This window comes from Emydura macquarii, unplaced genomic scaffold, assembly GCF_026122565.2.
Source record: "Emydura macquarii macquarii isolate MOO-44397 ecotype Brisbane River unplaced genomic scaffold, CSIRO-AGI_Emac_v2 contig_2768, whole genome shotgun sequence".
Lineage (NCBI taxonomy): Eukaryota > Metazoa > Chordata > Testudines > Chelidae > Emydura > Emydura macquarii.
The window spans coordinates 1,379,408-1,399,105 of record NW_027132905.1 but is presented as its reverse complement, the minus strand read 5'-3'; the positions used below and the strand labels follow the sequence as shown (position 1 = coordinate 1,399,105).

Genomic DNA, 19,698 nt, shown 5'->3' with positions numbered 1-19,698 from the left:
CTGTTTTTGTGAACGTTAATATTTCAGGTTTTGGGGGGTTTGTGGTGTTTTAGAAGCACGAAGCGGGCACATGTGGGTAACCAAATAATACGCTTACAAAAAAGAATTGCTTTAAAGACCAAGATATCCATTCTGACTCCAAAAAGGGCAAAGCGGTCACCATTTAGCACGACAGAACTATGACAGCCACTGGTGTCCAGGCAACCTTTTTCAGTAGACAGTTTGAGAGAGGCCCTGTCATCATGCTGCAAATACCGGCAAGAAAAGTGAAATTCTTCCTATGTTAGATTAATATAGTGGCTCGCTCGAACTGTTTTGTTGCTGATATGTCCTGAATTGAAACCTGTGTTGATTTCATCCTTGGCAGTTTGTAAGATGAAGTGATCTTGGTCTTCATAAAACTTAGCTAGTTTGTAATAACATGGCATTTCATCAACCCTTTGAGTTGTCTCTTGTATACAATCTCCGGGAATTGCTGCAACGTAGTATGGGTGTTATAACACAGAAATGAAATAGATTCTAATCTTGGTGGCTATTGAGATTGTTTACTAACGCTTCTGAAGGCCATTGAGCATAGAGCTTGCATGTATTTATTCTGAGATCCTAGTGTCCTGAGAGTGAACACTGTGTTCCTGGTATAGATGTATTCACAGTACAGCTCCTTTGATCATTCTGTCAGACTATCCATTGTAGTTTTGTATAGAAGCCAGCAGGAATCTAACCTCCAGGTATTTTGGGCTGATGGTTACTCTGTGAATCCAGGTTTGGACAGAGAATCTGTCTTTGCTGTTTTCCAGCTGTACCTTCTTGTAGGTCAAAATTCAATCCTCAGCTCATTAGGAGATTTTATAATAATTCTTCCTAGCTTACAAGGAGTATAGTTAAACAGGCTACCATCCATTTAGTACATTTTGCTTCTTGTCTTTGAGAGCATCCTGTGCTGTGACACTGAAGTAAACTCCGATGGGACATCATATGGTGCAAGGGCACTTACATTGTCAGTGCTCTTTGCTAGGAAAGCACCTTTCATTTCATAGAATCAGAGAAGATGAGGGTTGGAAGGGACCTTGGGAGGTCATCTAGTCCAACCCCTGCTCAGAGCAGGACCAGCCCCAACTCAACCATCCCAGCCAGGGCTTTGTCAAGCCGCACTTTAAAAATCTCCGCCACCTCCCTAGGTAACCCATTCCAGTGCTTCACCCTCCCAATGTAAAGGTTTTTCCTAATATCCAACCTAGACCTCCCCCACTGCAACTTGAGACCATTGCTGCTTGTTCTGTCATCTACCACCACCGAGAACAGCCTAGCTCCATCCTCCCTGGAACCCCCCTTCAGGTAGTTAAAGGCTGCTATCAAATCCCCCTTCACTCTTCTCCTCTGCAGGCTGAACAAGCCTTGTTCTCTCAGCCACTCCTCATAAGTCTTGTGCTCCAGCCCCCTCATCATTTCATGTTGACTTTCGTTTAAAACCAGGATACTGCATCTGCTCTTCTAATTCAGATCTTGTTCCATGCCGCAAACCTAAAATGCTTAGCTCTCCTTTACCGACATGCTCCCACTTGCTGACTGTAAAATGACCGTTTCCACCCGTTTCCTTAAGACCTTTACCATTTTTTAATCTCCCTGGAGTTCCTCCTGTACTGCTTGCCTGCTTGTTTCTCTGCACATGCATCATGCCATTTGCTCTCAGAATATTTCTGCAGGTAACTTCAGGAGTTCTGTGTCAGAATGCCCGGCATGATTTCACCACTTCACCTGGGATTAATCCACTGGTCAGAGAGGTGCAGACAGCTGTCAAGGCTACAGGGATGTATCTCTGTCCCCTTTCTGGGCTTTCTGAGTATGTCCCTTTAAGTGTTAGGGGTGGAATTTTGCAAGTCTTCCACTCTTAGATGGGGCTCTGGGCTACAGTCCTCCGTGTATCAATCATTATTACCCTGCAAGTCTGACTGAGTGCGGACGCCTTTGTTTCTTCCTTCCCAGAGCTGTGACTAATGGTAAAAATAGTGACCAAACAGCCTTCTTAAGGCAAAGTAGTGTTTATTATGACAGGAGCAACGGAGCATTTAGAGAAAAATGGTTTTAAAGCAGCAATCTATATGCATGTTTATCTTATCTAATGGCTTTCCATTCCCTGCTAGTAATCTAGGCAGGCCTTCCTTCTTCAGACACCCTGTGCCAGGGATAGTCAATAGACAGGCCAAATCCGGACCGCCAGATGCCTTTGAATGGACCCCGAAATCTTTTTATTTGCTTATTTTCATCATTATTATTTTTTTTATTATTATTCTTTTCTCTGGAGTCTGAATCTTGACTAGACCTTGGCCAAGAAATTTGGACCTTGACAAAAAAATAATGGACTACCCCTGCCCTAAGCAGGGTCCTGTGTCTGTCTGGTTCCCCAAAACATATACTGCCTCTCCCTTGATAGAAGGTTCCTATTAATCCTCCCAGAATTCTTTTGTTCTTCTGTGTTTGTCGGCCCTTTCCTCTCTTGTTCAAAAACATTTTTGTAGGTTCTCTGGAGAAGAGGCAAAATCATCAAAGCTAGTAGTTTTCATATTGTTCCTTAATTCTGGAATTTTTTCTGGGAGGTGACTTGCCTTGACTTGCTCTTTTCTTTCCAGCCTGCTTTCCCAGCTAGCCGGCTATTGAGTTAACCCAAAATATGAATACAGTAAATATCCCTATAATCAGGTCAACGTACGGTATTTGTAAATTATTTGTGAGCAGTTCCAACTCTGTCAAACCAGTATATATCACGGCTACTGATCCTCAGAGCCGCTATTGAAAGTTAGAAGTTGAGTGAAGACCAGAGTTTTAGATCATGGGGAGAGCTCAGAGCAGGGACCTGATGGAAAAAATAGAAAAGGAAAGTACTTTCAAACCTGTTTCCCAGTTAGAGGCCCATACTTTGCTCATTGTCTGCTGAATTTAAGAACGCAGAGTCATGTAGAGGTGTGTTGTCTTTATGAGGGGAATTGTAACTGGGTTTAATGTCAATGGACATTCAGAAGCAATTGCAGTTTTTGCAAGAGCATGTCATAATGGCGCCATCACGTTTTGCAGGTAACCGTAGGAGTTCTGTGTCTCAGAAATAGGTATTGGTGAGAATTCCAGTAGATAATCATAAACGTGAAGATAGCCAAACTTACCTCTGTGTCTCCCTGATCTCCAGGCTTAATATAGTTGCTTGTGCGATGTAATTGCTTTCTCTGCAGGGCTTCTTTTTATTGATTCTACTTGTGGATTTAAACCAGTTGGGGATTGGAACAAGATTGCAAGCTGGATCTGCATCTTAGTCTTTTCTGGTTTAGATTGTGCACACAACAGTTCAATCCTAGAGACTTTAAAGTTCTATCGAGACCATCCCTTCACATCTAATGTGTCTATTTGATTTAAGCATGCAGGTTGGATCATATAAATTCAAAATATAAAGACATTTTTTTTTCTTTAGCAACACCTATTTAATTTCCCTCCCAGAAAGCAGGTTGCATGCTGTCCATCTTCAGCATGCTTCATAAATGCTGTACATCTGCAACTGTTGAGGATGATACAATGCCATAACAACACCATCTGCTTGTTAAGAGAAAACTTCTCAGAGTTGAAAAATGCGAGGTGTTAGTCATAATTAGGCAAGTTGCACGCTGTGATCTGTGATTGATTTGATTTCTGTTGCCAGCTCTGCCACATATGTCTGTGTGTCCATAAGCATTGTATAGATAGCAGCATACGGATGCAGATGAATCAGACACTCATGAATTCCCTTGCCCAATCTAACCATATGGGAATGTTTTCTGTTGGTAGTAGTAATAGTAGTAGTAGTTGTATTTCAGCAGCATCCAAAAGGGATGGTGCAGGGATAGTCTTGTTTTGTGTGTGAACAATGCCTGGCACAATGGGGTCCCGATCCATCATAACAGTGAAGTGTTACTAGTTCTGTGTAGTCTTAATATGGTCTTGAAGGAGAGATGGGTGTGTTTTATTAGCAGCTTTAGAGATGTTTAAGAAGGGCAATAATTGTACCTAAAAGACCATAAAATGACAACAAATGAACACACAGGTCTGCACACACACCTTGAGTAAACGTTATGGGCACTGTAGAAGCTATATAAATAGATGATTTAGAATACTTAAAGAGCTTAGAACTCACGCGTTCTCTCTCTCTGATGCACGTTGATAGTGCATTCATTTCATTGGGAGATCTGTCCCAATTAGATTCGAAAGGTAGCCAGCATTGTACCAGGTACTGAATAGGTTATATCTAAGTAGCACAAATCCCTGGTCCTCGTCCTATAAGCTCCATATACGTGGTGGGATGAAAACCATGTCTGAGAGTAGCCATTGCTGTTTGTTGTTCCAGAGGGAGAATTCAGTTTAATCAGTGTTTAGGGAATTCTTGGTTGGTTTCTACTGCACAGCGCGGGTTACCTAAAAGTGTTGCCACTCTCTTGAGAATGTGGAAGCGCTGCTTTTCTGTTTGGGAACGACCTTGGGTTTGTTTCATTCAATTGGTGTCAGAAAGAAAAAACCCTCATTGATGCAGTCATACGTTTAGTTAATCATCAGAGTATATTTGCTTCGTTTCCTTGTAATGTCTGCAGCTGCAGTTTGAAAGCTGTGTGTGTCTGAAGCACATTCGGAATGACTTGGTCATTCTACAAATCCCAGAGCAGTCTGGGTCAGTTTCAGAGGCACTGCTGTCTCCAGAGCAGATATTGTCTATAAGGGCCTGGCCTATGGAACCCTGGCTTCAAACATGCTTACGTTCCTTCAGCTTTGGGTTCCAGTCCAGGAAACCCACCATGCCACAGTTTAGTTTTTACTGATAAAGGAAATTTCATGAACTGTGCAGCAGTCTTGAAGGTTAAAAATGCAGATTCCCAACACCATGGTTACTGAACTAGAACTCTAACATGAGCAGTTATGTTCTAGTTTTATTTATATTTCTGTCAATTTCATCTTGTCATCTGTGGTTTTCTTCAGATAACAGACTAATTAAGTAAAGAATTTGGCAAAGAAATTGAGCCAGATGTAACGGGGTTTTTTTTAGTTTTGTTTTTAACGTCAGCAGACACAACATAATTAATTTTCAGCAAATGTCAGCTATAAAGCAGCGGATCACGCTTCTTGAAGAAGAAGCGGACCCTTTCTCTAAGCAGTGTGTTCAAGATGTAGCAATATGATAGCTACCTTTGTAAACAGAGATGCCCCAAGACTGCAGAAATGAATCTATTCTAAGGATACAAAGCCTCTCCGGTTGCCACCCAAAAGCACGGCCCCATCATTTAGATCTCACATCACAGATTTGCCTTCTTTGAGTTTTAAAAAGAACAGTCATAGATTGTAATTGCTTTAATGTGTCTTTTATTTCTGTCATTATTAAAAGAAACCTCAAGAAATGTAATAAAAGAGAGAGCTGATTTTTAGCAGACATAAAATTCCAGTGCCTGTAGTATCTAGGAAGCTATAATACATGTCTATGTCATGACTGAACTCAGCTTTAACTAATTCCTGGAACCCACCCCTCTCTCTCTCTCCACCAGCACTTACAGGTGAAGGATTTAGTACAACTATTTCTGAGAATAGAAATTCCATTCCCTTGTAGGCGTGTCATTCTGGCTAAAAGGAACCAGTCGTTTTTGCATAGTAGGCATTGCGTTCATTTCCCCAGTCATTAGTACAGCTGATCAGAAACGTGGGTGAAACACAAGTATCAGCTAAGCTGTAGGTGTGCCAGTGTAGACCTCCATCCTCCATCCGCTATATGCAGATCCGGCAGCCCCTCCCTCCCTTTGTATTCCATTCAATGCCTCTGGCCCAGTTAACCCAGCTTGCTTTCTCTTCCGGTCTAGAGGGATGAGATTGTCCCATAGGTATGTGCCAGCGATGGCCTTCATCACACTTTATAGCCATCACCCACACCCTGCTCCCGGGGGCACGAGGTGAGCATGCTTGCGGTGTTATGACCTCTCCTCCACAGTCACCCCGACCTGCTGGCTAGTGCAGAGTGCAGGCCGGGCCCAGGGCCCATTTTGGGTTGGCTAGCGCTCCGCCTGGTGCTATTCTCACACAAGGACTGTCCTTGTGACTGTCCCCTGCTTGAAGGATTTGCGGCGGGGCTCTTTGCCCCCATGCCCTTCCCAGCACAGCTGCTCAAGGGTTGGGCAGAGCCTGGCCCAAAGGTAGCGATTCAATCAGTTGCTGTTTATGTAAGAACTCGAGAGAAGACACCCGTAAAATCAAAGAAACGCATTAAACTAACTCTCCTTTAGTCATGGGCTGCCAACAGCCATGCTCGCACAGGTCGTGAGATCAGTCACAAGGGCCAAAGACTGGTAGCTGGACCCTACGTATTAGTAGCACGCTCCTGTTCTTCCAGCCCACAGAGCTCACTGATCCCATTAATTCTCTCCTCCGGCGCTAACAGCCTGTCACATCCACTTAGCTCAAGGCAGGATGTCAGTGACACCCCGCCCCTTCCCTCTGTATAGGTCTTGCTTTGGATGATAGAAGTTAAACGGACTCATTGGTATGCTTAGATACTAGCTTCTTCAGTTCAGATAGAATACACACCTACAATTCCACCCCCCGCCTCCCTCATTTACAAAGTATTTGGCTAAGTCTGCTGTCTCTAGATAGGCTTGATTTTCCCTTTCCTTCCTAGTTGTATGTTTATTGCAGAAGCATACGGGTTTGTTTCAAGGAACTCTTTGGACCCTATGCGTGGTTAGCGCTTTTGTTACCGTCTCTGAGGTAGACCCTGTATTTCCCTGCAGGTTATGGTAAAGATATTTGCCAGATCCATAAGTTTTTTGTCCTATGAAAATGTTATGCTGATGTGTCTCTGAAGAGCTCCATTTCAAAATCTGCAATTTATTCACAAAAAGACCTTTACGTTGAGATTTCAGAGGAACCTCAGAGCATTAGGTACCTAACTCCTATTCCATTGAAATCTCAGCCTTCAAAATACTGCTTGTTTCTAAGTTATCTGTCAGTGTCTAATCACAATACTATGTAGGAGTAAGAGAAAGCAACAGAGAAGTGACTGAAAGGCAGCTGAAGTATTAGATAATTGTATTATTTTTCCAGACAAAAATCATCCCATTCTTTTTGCTAACATTTAAATCATCATCATAAAGCTGCAAGAATATTCAGTCTCCCTCGTCTTCAGTCCTTTTCGGGTAGCCAGTTCTGTTGCTCTGGTGAAGTATGCATCGTCTCCATTGTGCAGTAGATGTTGGGCTCTCTTTTAACCCAGGTAAAGCATGTCTGGTTACCTCAGCGATGGGGACATTGGTACAAATCATCAATATTATCAGCTCAACATTACAAAAAATATAGACATAATAATGACCTCGTCCCCCCTTGCGTTAGCAGCGTAGACAAGGCCATGATGATTTCCCTCCAAAATGCTGAAATATAATTCAGGTATAATATACGGTTATTAGACAAAGCCATAAGGAAGATTTGTCTTATACCTCAAGACTGCAATTAAATGCTTTCAGGATTATCGCTGCTGTACTCCAGGAAATTTACTGAAAACTTAGAGTGCTCTGAAAAGTGACTGTAAATATGGCATCCGGTGACTGCATGTTTATGGGCCTTTTCTTGACTTTCAGATCAAATTTGTTCAATTTGTACGTAAAAATAATGTTTTATTTTCTATCTGACAACCCTGCAAACTCTCCTTAGGACAGGGAGTCTCAAACTTTTTTTTGCTGGGACCCCCTTTGAAAATATTTCAGGCTGTGATGGCCCTTCATGCCAGGCCACCCTCCCTCATGTCATGGCCATCCTTACTTCTACACTACTGCTGGCGGTGTCACTGCCTTCAGAGCACCTGGCCAGAGCCGCTATTCTCTGACCACCTAGGGTTTGAAGGGCTCTGGCACGTGCGGGGTCTGACAGCTCGCGACCCCCTCCCCCCCCCCCATAATAACCTCAAGGGGTCCTGACCCCCAGTTTGAAAACCCCTGCCTTAGGAGATGACAGTCAAGCTGTATTCTTCCTGGATCTAGTATCAGCAACAGTAGTAAAGACTATAGAAGCCAAATTCTGCCTGTGTAATCTCTTTGGGGTTTCACAGATGTAACTGAAGGCAGAATCTTTCTCTGCTTTTGAAACTAAGGATCAGCACCTACATGGATAGGCTGGGATGATGGTGATTTGTTGTATTGCAATAGAGTCCAAAGGTTCCAATCCAGATTGAGGTACCATGGTGCTAGATGCTGCTCAAACATATGGGAAGCCCCAAAGAGTGATCGGGACAAATGAGCATTGTTTATGTAAGGGCAAAGTCTTCCTCTGTAATCTACTAGGATTCCTTAAGCATGTCCGCAAGGTATGAATAAGGAACTGGTTTATATAATTTGTTTGGTTTTGCATGAAGCCTTTGACCAGCAAGAAGCTGTCAAGGTAACTAAGTAGTCGTGGGTTGAGAGGTAAAGTGTTGCCATGGATCAGAAAACTGGCTAAAACAGTAGAGGGATATAGGAGTAACAAGTAGTATATATTTGCTTTTATCAGTAAAATAAAGTAAGCAGCTATACACAAAGGAGTCAGTTCTGTTGTCTAATACGATGGTATTTTTACATCATAATTTTTCTGATCATCATTATACTTGAATACGTATCTTCCTGTAAAAATGACTGTAGTTTCCTTGTCTGGGGAAGAGGGAATTGTGGTGGTGGTTTGTTTGTTTGTTTTTTTAACATTTAAAGACCTGATGTTCAAAGAAAGAAAGAAAATGATGAAGCTATTATACTGCAATTGAGTCAGCTTATGATAGACACTGCACATAGAAAAGGTCCACAGTTACCTAGGCATCACAGTGGCAATTGCAGGTCAAAATTTATATCAGCTCCACACTGATCCCGGCTACCTGGCATGGATGTGTTTCACTTCTGAAAAAGTTTGTTGGGAAAACTGGTAGCGAATACATTTATTACCTCTGTGTGAAACTTATTGCTTCCTTCCTAAGAGCAACCATCTTCAGACATAAATATAGCATGTACCAGAGCATTGTATGCCGTTTGTTTTAATCTGGCTGCATTATCAATTCAGTTCACAGATCATGTTCATTCTTCTTTGAAAAGCTTACATTGTCAAGTCAGAAGTTTGGCTAAGAAAAGGCATTTATTTACATGAACATCATGTTCGACTTTTTGAAGGACAAAATCAAGAACAGAAGAGGCCCAGTGTGATTAAACAACAAAAATGCGTTCAAGTAACATTTTGGGATGGATTTTCAGTGTAACTTCTGCAGATTTAGCAACATGATGAATTTGTTCACCCAGGGTATTATGGGCAAACTCCCACCTTTCTGTTTGGAGTCACAGCTGGGGTGAGGTGACAAATTGACCACACAATAGGTCCCACAGCTGGCCTTCCAGTGTAGGTCAGAATGGCTATGGGGGGAAGGGGATTCCAAAAAGAAGCAATGTGCACCTTTCTACGTTCCCTGCTGCACTCACTGGTGGACTTGGTTGCAGTCGGAGTGGTGAACAGAGGTGACGCTTTTGTGAGATTTCAGTAGAAAAGGTTCCCTTCTTGTTGCAGGTGATTTTGTGTCCCTAGCAATGCTGCTTTTCCTCTCCGTGTAGAGGCAGTGGTTATTTGCCACTTCAAAGTAGGCAAAAATGTGAATCATCACCTCTCGCTCAGAACCACACATACTCATGAAATTTTGCCTGGAATTGGAACAGTGGCCATCGAGGGCATTGTGTTTTTGTCTGTGTCCAAGGCAAGGAGAGAAGTTGGTAGGCAGAAATACAGTAATATACCGTAATATGAATACAGAAATATATTGTACATGAGAGTATGGTATATACTACTTATTTGCCTGTGTTTCTTCCACCCAGAACTGACTTAGTAGATGCTCACACATGTCATTGGTCCGACCATTGGTTCATCCTAATGTTATGAGCTGTGGTGTGCTTCCAAAATATCAACATAGGGCTCCTTCAAAAATGTTCTTTCTCTGTCAGTGATGTGTGCAATATTTCCTGAGTAAAACGCTCTTCTCCTGTAAAATGCAATGAGATCTATGGATGAGAAGCTTTAATAATGGTCTTTTCATTCTCTCTCTCTCTCTCTCTTTCTCTCTGACAGACACTAAGCAGTGCTACATTCTACCCTGTCCACACATCCAAAACCATCAGTCCTTCCATTCCCCCCCCACCGTTAGCTACATTCCTCTTTATCCGTCATGCTCCCTGCTCCCCTATTTGTCAGCTGTTCCTCATGACAGTAGCAGTGGGACAGGCAGGTTGCTGGCTGTAAGGTTGTTGGGTCAAATGCGGAACCAGTCCACTCTGGTGGTGGGCTGGATAGTCAGTTTGTGAATAGGTTCCCCATTTGGTTATACATCAGGACAGGTCTTCCTGACTTCTAGAGATCTCCCTTAACAGGTGGGCGAGTGGGTCGTCCCAGGCTGGTGGGAGGGCTGTTGAAATGAGCTTTCCCTATCCGGTAATCCTGATCTGATTTCACATAGCAGAGCATTTCCACTCTCTACTTTAGTGAGAGATGTGGTAGGGACACAGGCAGTACAACAACTGGTCTGCCCCAGTGGATTGTGACCTAGATGTGGTGGGGTGGCTGGAGTATCCCCATGCTGCTGGGAGTCTTGGACTCCTGGCAGGGTCACCCAAGCCAGCAAGCAGGTCAGGTTCTCACAACTGAACCATGACCAACGGTCAAGGAGCAGGCAAAAAAAGCACTTCAAAAACACCCTCAAAGCCAATTAGAAGACACGCAGCATTGACATAAACTCATGGAAAATCCAAGACCTCAATCCAGCAAAATGGAAAAGGACTTTGTGTCAAGGATGCCAGGATTTTGAGATCTGTTGGAGACAACAGGGAACAGAGAAACAGGAAAGGAGGACAAAATGTGTCGCAGCTCGATTTCACAATCTAGATCCTTCCCTTCCATTGGGAAATGTCTGCCCCAACTGTGACAAGATCTATGGATCCTGGATAAGCCTAACTAGTCACCTGTGACTCTACCAATTATAACTGGCTATCATTTTATTGGAAGACAATCATCCTCGAACTCCGAGGGATCGACGATGACAACAACTGGCCTGCTCACAGGCTGCCAGTTGCTACTATATGGTTCATGGTGTTTGTGTTTTGATTTTTCTCCTTACTTCTACAGGACTGCAGGGGAAACATAGCTCCTAGTCTTCACATTGACTTGTTCCAGCCCTTCTTGTTTAGATTCGTGGAGTCCACGAGATCCAGTTTAAACTGCTCCTATTTGACCTTCCTGACTGTGAAAAAATATTGACTTTGATGTATTACTTTTAAATTACCTCTTAAAATTTAACAAGATTTCCTGCTTATTTTTATAATCCCCAAAACTAATCCAAGGAAATCTGTATAAAATATCTGACTCCCTTAAAGACAGCACAGATTTGAATTGCTTGGGCTGTGTGTCAAGGCTGTCAGACAAGTGGCATAATCTTTGATCTAGGAGCTTTTAGCATCTGTTCTGAAGTGAGCCAGCGAAAGGCACCTGGCAAAGTGTTATGATTCATTTTGCCACGTATTCAGCCTTCTGAACACTCAGTCGATATCTTTGCAAAATCTCATCTATTCTACTGGAGTGCTCACTGATTAGTTAGGAAACAAACTATATTGTATTGACATATTGGCTGCACCTTTCAAATACGATATCCTATAGCATATGTCCCCACATTTTAATACATTGAGTATCTCTGGCATCTACTAGTACATGTCCATGAACACTGTATTAGTGCTAGGCCATTGGGGTGTTGTTAACACAGATCAGGAGTCAGAGAAAGTTCTTGTGTTTGAGTGGGCGTCTCAAAGGATGTAAGGAATTAGGTGCCCAGATTCCATTAAAATGGGAGATGTTCCTTTTAGTCTGCTTTGAAAATCCCATCTAAGACTTACCCCCTGAAATGGAATTGAAACATCCTGTCATGGAACCTTCATTAACTGTTTTACGAGGCGAATACTTGAAATCAGTCAGGAGCAGACATGAAAACGTGCATACTGGAAAGGATTGCACCCTGCTCCCAGATATGTGTGTGCAAGCCTCTGCCTTCTGTGCTCCAGCAGTCTGATCAAATTAATCACTTAAAGGAAACAAAAATGTAAAATAGTGCTGTTGGGGAGATGAATGCTGATTTAATGGGCAAAAAACGTTCTGTAGAGAGTTAAATCAAAGGCTATTGTTCAATCAAGTGAGTGCCCGGGATAATTAAGATATGGAAGATTTGCAGCTTTTGGCAACATCTTCACAATAACCAAAGTTAGCTGACAATAGTTGGAAGGAGACAAAAATTATAGTACCCATGTCTTGGCATACAGATGAAACCAACGCTGGCAAATGGACGGAAGGTAAAGCCGTAGTGTTGTTTTGGGGCCTGGGCGATAACTTTCATCATAGGTTTGATTGTGAGTAGGAAGAACAAATGGGGTGAAATTATGGAGATTTCATCATCTCTCAGACATCATACAGGTAGCTAAAATGGAAAGCCATAGACTGAAAACTTTTAGATCATAATGTTACGTGAATGATAACACCAGGTGTATTTTACCTCTAATTTGACTACTGTAAAAAAAAACAAAAAACCCTAGATGAAGCATCTTGGAGATACAGAGAGACATTTTTTCACTTGTTTTTTCCAGCACACTAGAGAGAGTTGAGCCCTTTGAAGTCAATGCGAACCTTTCTATTTACTTCCATTTTCTTTGGCTCAAGCCCTCATCTCTTTATTTGTTTTCATCTGGAAAGAACAGAACTGGGCTGTGACATGAAATACACATTTCCAGAGTTATCGCATGTTGTATATTAGAGATTCGGACATGTCTTGTACTTACATTGTTATGATTATAGTCAGACCTGTTCATTTATCTTGCCCCCCCTGTATTCTAAATTTAGGTTTAGTAGGTTAAGAACCACATATGAGAGTATTATTGTGGTGTGAACTGACGCTCTGAATCCCGAACTGTGGATAATTATTTTTATTGAAGTGATGATTCTGTATCGATCTATATTTCTGTGCTCCAGTGCATTGAAGCAATTAATGTTGGACCATGTTAACGTGAACTAGTAATAAAAATGTAAGATTTTTTCCCCCCAGTCCCATTTCCTGATTAATTACTTGTTTTAAGAATGGGGGAGGGGGGAAAGTGAGCCATTAACATTTGATTTCACTTTGGTTGATGAAAGGGCAGGGATCATATCTGAATTTCTATAAGGGCTTTGTGAGAAATGGTTGAGTTACTGTGTGTGTAAGTAAAAGACACAGGATGTAAAGTGTGCACAATTTCCAGCAGCAGGGAATATTTTTCTTAGCCTTTTATTCTTTTCCAAATGGAAAGAGAGTTATGGAAATGTGAGTGGGCATTACATTAAGTGCTTGAAATATTCCTTCCCTACAGACTAATAAAAGCATGCTTCTTCCATCAAGCAAATTTAGTTTTCTGAAAGCCACATGAAGACACATCTGAATCCGTGAACTACACAGCTGCAGTAGGATCAGCCTTTGTGTTCTCTAATGTACCCTGGGGGTAACTTCTTAGCTTATCTACTAGTATTCTCTACAGCATCTTCTTATTATGCAAATCAATAATGGAGTTTGAAACCAAACCTGTCATGTAATTTGGACTATTTTTCTACCTTAATGGAGACTGAAAAGCATGTTAACCTTTTCAAAATGCTTCATCTATTTGCATCCCTCAAGTAATAACAGTCAGGTGGGACAGGTCAAAAATGTGACCTGCCTTGTTTATAATGCAGTTATAATGGTAACAGTGTCATGCATGGCTATAATTTTATTTGGATTCTAGATATCTGTCTTTTTAAAAAAATCCACCCGTCAGTCAGTGTGAAATTCAGCTTTGCAATAGTAACAGACCTGATTTCCAGAGCTGTTTGGATCAGGTCCCTGCTGAGGACACTGAGGATGCTAATAAATAACAAGGAAATAATAAAGTGGAGCTGTGTTTATTTCTTTTCCATTAAAAATACAGGCGAAATAATCAGCATTTCTTTCTAGGCTCCTGAGAGTGGAACACAAATAATTCAGGGTAAAACTGGAAAAAAAGAATAAAAAGGAATTGGCAGTGCCTTTTAATTATTTTCCTTTCTGTGGGAGTTTAGATGTAGATGCTCCGTTTTTTAAACGTTCAAGCGTTTCCTGATTGTCATGCAGTTTCTCCTTTTCGTATTGGCTCCACGTTTCAGACATAGTATCTTCAAAATAAAATATAATACTTGGTACTTACATACTTTGCACGTTTCATCTAAGGATCTGCAAGCACATCTCAAAGGTGGATGAGAATGATTTGTCCTCATCTGACAGATGAGGAAACTGAGACGCAGTGAACTTAAATACTTTGTCCAAGGTCAGACAGTGAAGACTGGAATCAGCTCAAGTCTACAGATTCTTATTATACTTCATTTGTTTTCCATAATACTTCTTATCGTGTTTGCTAATGTACACAGTTATGGTTCAACCCAGAAGTCATTTACTTTGGTAAAATCACTTAATTGTGAGTTATGCCTGAGAAAAAATTTCAAGATCTGGTCCATTGAATTTTAGTAAGGGCTTGATCCCTCATAACCCTTATTTCTACTTGAGCCAGCAGGAAAGCTATCATGCTGAATTTGTGACATCACATTTACTTCTGTGACTAGTGCTACATCATTTATATAGAATTATGACCACTATGTGGTCAAGCAGAACGAAATTCTGGGTTAGAACAAAGTGAATATTCACAATTTATTCAACAAAGCTAACCTCTTTTAATACTTTTGGAATATCCATGAGCAGATCAGAAGTTCCTGCAGTTCATGCCTTACTCAAGTTTATTTCATTAATACCTTTGAATTATTTTCTACTCTATCGCTTAATTGAGAATTTTCAAAATGTAACCTATGTTACTTAATTAGTATCTGTCAGATAAATCCTGTGATATTTTTTCTGTTTGCTCATTGGTTGATGACATGGGTACAACTCGTGCAAGTATTTGTGTCCGTGAATTTATCTTTGGGGTTCCGTGCACATTTGTTCATGTGATTTTGACATTTGCTTTCTGCATTGTCGTCAGGAAAAGTTGACCCTTCCAGCATTCGCAAAAAGTGCACATTAATGCCAGAATCCTACACAAAGCTCCCTAGGCAGATCCTTGCACCCAGACAGAGACCTGCTCTCCACACATGCACTGCCCATAGGGGACGTTCTTTGAAGGATGGGAATGGAAAGCAATGCAAAGATGGAAATATTTGTTGCACTGCCAGTTCAACGCTAGCCTGGGTGGCAAAGGAGAAAGCTCTTATCCAGCACAAATATATGCAATAAGAGCAAAAGAAATACAGATGGTGTCTTGTCAAATAAATTACTTTTCTTGTAACTATATGCTTCTTTTACCCAAGTTTCCTCCAGTCTGAAAGTCACTCTGTGACATCTCTTACGCTCCTAAACAAAACACTTAATGTATAAAAGATGTACAACCCATCTCTATGCAGGATTATTTTGTGGAGCAGAACCACCATCACGTATCTCTCTCATGCACAGTGATACACAATTGTGTTCATGTCCCCTCCTTCTGAATCCTTTCATGAGCTTCCCAGTTTTCCATTGCCCCAAATAAAAGGGGAAGCAGTATGGCCTAGTGCCTAGATGCTGGACTGGTAATAAGGAGTTCTGGGTTCTATCCCCGACTCTGCCACTGATCTGCTGTGTAACCATGGGCAAGTCACTTCCTGTCCCTGTTTTTCCTCCCACCCCTTTCCTGTTTAAATTATGCGCTTTTGGGGATCAGGGACAGTCTCTTACTACGTGTCTGTACAACAGCTGGCATAGCACCAGTCTTGGCTGGGGGCTGTAGACACTAGCAGAATATAAATAGTAACCATAGCTTCTTGTTCTCGTCTTTAAGGCCCCTGATAAATCTGTCTTTCCCTGCTTACGCTGTCTTCTCTCTTACCATGTTCTCCCCACCCTCAACTGCCTCCATTCTGAGATCAGCCCTGATTGGCCCTTGGTCCAGTTCCCCAAGAAATATGACCATGCTCTCAGACACCCCCCATGAACGAGGCCATAAAATTCTCCTTCAAAACTTCCCTGAAATTCACCTGCTTCTACCATGATACCTGTGAGAAATACCAACTAATAGTGGTGAGGTAGAGGGCCAGTGGGGAGATCTGGTATTTAAAATTGTTGCTAACTATTGTATGTTTCATCCTTCTCCCTCACCCTTCATATCTTGCTTATCTTCCCGATTGTGTCTTCCTTGGAACAAGGACTGTCTCTTACCCTACGTTGGAAAGCCCTTTGCACACTGTGGTGGCAATAATAATAATAAGTAATATCCAGTAAATCAGGGGCTTGTTAGCAAGTGTGGGGGAGTCCCAGGGTCAGTGCGGGCTTTGTGAAGAGTGGGAAAATGAAGTTTTACGTATGCTGGCTGGGATAGCTTAATGGTGTAAGCATCAGATCTGATATCGATGCCCTAGGGCCATAGTTTTTAGTCTGATCGGGGCCAAAGAGAGCCCTTCTTCATCCTGAACTAGGCACATTGGGCCAGAACTCAGCTGGTGTATATCAGTGTAGCTTTAGTGAAGTCAGGAGAGCTATGCTGGTTGAGTTCCATGCCAAGTCGGTATTTCCAGATATGACCTTAATAACCGATTTGCTATCTGTTCCATGTAGCCATTAGAAGTCCTATGGCACTATTCTTAAGGAAGGGGACTGGCCCCAGAGTCCTCATTCACATTAGTAACATCATCGCCCGCTGCTGTGCAGTGTCCTGTATGCCAGTAATGCAGATGGCTGCAGCCTGCCACCCCAGAGGTGGCTGCATTTCAGTGGCAGATTAAGTGATCCCTGTGGGTGGGATTTTCATGAGCTGTCTGAAATGGTCTTACTCCCTACTTGTCAAAGTCACTGCCAAAACTCCCTTTGACTTCAGAGGGAGCAGAGATGGAGCGCTGTTGAAAATTCCATCCTGTGTGTACATTGTAACATGCTTTGGGAGCTTTGTGGATAAAAGGTGTGCTATAAATGTCAGATATGATACAGACTGCCAAGCTGGGGACCAGGAAATGTATGCTGATCAGCAAGGTCCCTGTCCTCCTCCAGCTGAAGTCAAGAAAACCTTTGAAACAGTCTTCAATGGGAGAAGGTTTGGGCATCTAAGGAACTGCATTAGCTAGAAGGAACCAGAGACTTGTTTTTATTGTTATAGTTCTTGTACAACTTTGACTGTTAGGGTGGGTTTAGGCAGTTGATGAATTTCCCCCTTAAACTCTCCTGGAAATAATAGCCCTGCACAGATGCCTGGCTTAGACACTGCACTTGAATACTGATTGCTCATCTGGAGAGATCATTTCCACCACGCGCATTAAGTTTAGATGTGGTCACCCCGTCGGTGCCTTTGGTATCAGCAACCGCTGAGCAACCCGTACTGTGTGATCTGTGGCTGCTGTTAGTGAGAGGCTGTTGGAGATCTCTGGCTAGTAGGTACCCTGCATGTGCTTTTAGACAGACAGAGCCAGCTCGTTTCCTTTGGCTTCCTTGTGTGGGTAAGACACCTGAAAAGGCCAGTGCTAAGGAGCCGTAAGGGTCTCATGTTGCAACAGCTGCTCTTATTTATTTCTTTTTTCCCCCCACTGATTAATTGAAAAATGGAATAGTCAAGAGCAGACAAAAGGCTGTGGGCTAAAGCGGTAGGGCCAAATCCAGCTGTGCAACTCTTTTGAAATCAATGGGTTGAATCTGGCTCTGCTCTGTGGGCTGTATTTCAACGTCATATAACGGTATGCACGGTACGCTTCGTAAGTGGATTGAGAACAAAAGCGGTTTTAAATTGTTATCAAGAATCTCTCTCATTCATGTCCCCCCCCGCACACACACACTTACACACCACATATGCACCCCCCACACACGCCACGCTCACAAAATGACACTTGCTCGCTTAATCTGGAATTTTATGCAGACGTTAAAGGTTTGATTACCAACTGCACTGCGGTAACTAATGAGAGGCCCGACCCAAACCCCAGATCCAAACCCCTAAAGCTTCAGGCAGTTCAAATCAGACTCCCCGCACGGATTGATCAGATTATACCGGGAGTAAAAGTGGCAGTTTCTAAAGGAAGATTAGTTTGAGTGCACGACCCAGGGCAAAGAGGGAAGTGGGATTAGTCATTTAAGCCTGTGCAAAGTGAATGCAATGTGTGAGTGAAACACCATCAGATCAGAATTCTCCTGCCCCCGGACACTGGTGGGGACATGTAACACCCACCGCGTGGTCACTCTCAGGTGTATGTTCTGATGCAGTGTGCAATCCAAACACAAACACACTCGCACATCTTACCTGCACTTCAGACAGGCTCCTAACTTTGTGACCGTTTTTCAGAATCTAGGAGCATTGTGGCCGAACGTACACATCCCACACAGGCTTTCTCAAGAGTGTTGTTCTTTAAGCATCCTTCTCATTTGCTTTCTCTTGTGCTCTTATTATAGGGCAATCCATTGTACTTCCAATCTGCCAGAAATGTTACAGTGAACATTCTCAATGAGAAGAATCAAGTCCTTACTCGTCTTGTAACAGGTAAGGAAGAGAAAACACCAGGAGAAAGCATTATGAAGACAGAAAGGACCCTGTGCTGTGGGATAACTTACTATCATTAAACAGCACAGAGGAGGGGTAGCTAAGTCTTTTAGTAAAGTACAAGATGAAAGTTAGCTCTGCTTTGGAGGAACAAAAGAGAAGAATGTTAGAGCTGTGCGGGAGAAGAAGTGGGCTGCATATTTCTAATAAGAAAGCAGAAAATCATTTTCATTTGAAAGTCAGTCCAGAGACAAAAGGTTAATTGTATGACTTCAGGGTCAGGAAGAAAATACTCAGTCTGACATTTCATTTGTAATAGGCACAAGATGGTCCCAAGATACTTTTAACTTGCCTAAGATCTCTAGAACTTTGCAGCAGCTGTGCACAGACACTTGGCAGTTTAGTGCTTTCCAAACCCAAAGTCTCTCTTACTGCCAAAGAACCCTTGTTTTCACGGGCGTGAGCTCTTCATGTTGGATGGGGAAACTGTTGTTTCAGAAATCCACAGCACGTGTGTGTCTTTGAGAGCATGTGTGATTTGTGTCGAGAGCCGGCATGTAAAATGCTAAATATGTAAATAGAGCAGTCCATGGCCAGGGAGAAATATTGCTGTGTGGCACAGCCAGTAATCCATAAACATGTTGTTTCTACATGAGTTTGAATTGTCTGACTTGCTTATGAAACACCTGACCTCCAGTCACAGTGCTAAATAATTAAACAAACAGCGTCAGTAACCAATGTCTTAAGGTGCACATGTGAAAACTGCCTTGAGGTGAGACATAAATTCAACGCCAAGCTCCCAGCTTGTGCCATTTGAAAGGAACTTGTTTACTTCGTTGATCATTTGCCACAGCATCTTTGCGTCACTTGCGTGACTCTGCTTTGACAGAGCTTGGAAAGGTCTGGATGGCTGTTAGTAGAAGTTATAGCAGCTCTGTCAGGCAGGCGTACGCACAGAGCACACACCGGGTGAGGCACACCCCATGCCAACACTGAAAGGAGACCCAGCACAGCCAACTGGTTAATACAGATGCAAGCTCTAGTGATGGCCTTTCAGGTTAACTTTTGGAAAACCTCAGCCTGTTTGGCTTGGAATGTCAGG

At 42.4% G+C, this 19,698-nt stretch overlaps 1 protein-coding gene across 3 annotated transcripts in view; it reads left to right on the top strand.

Moving 5' to 3' along the window:
• Nucleotides 1-19,698, top strand: part of SGCD (sarcoglycan delta) — a 425,473-nt gene that overhangs the window by 340,057 nt on the left and 65,718 nt on the right. For all 3 annotated transcript variants that reach the window (XM_067566452.1, XM_067566450.1, XM_067566451.1), the window contains exon 5: nucleotides 18,509-18,596. In XM_067566452.1, the coding sequence (XP_067422553.1) occupies nucleotides 18,509-18,596 (88 nt within the window). The remainder of the gene's footprint in view (nucleotides 1-18,508; nucleotides 18,597-19,698) is intronic.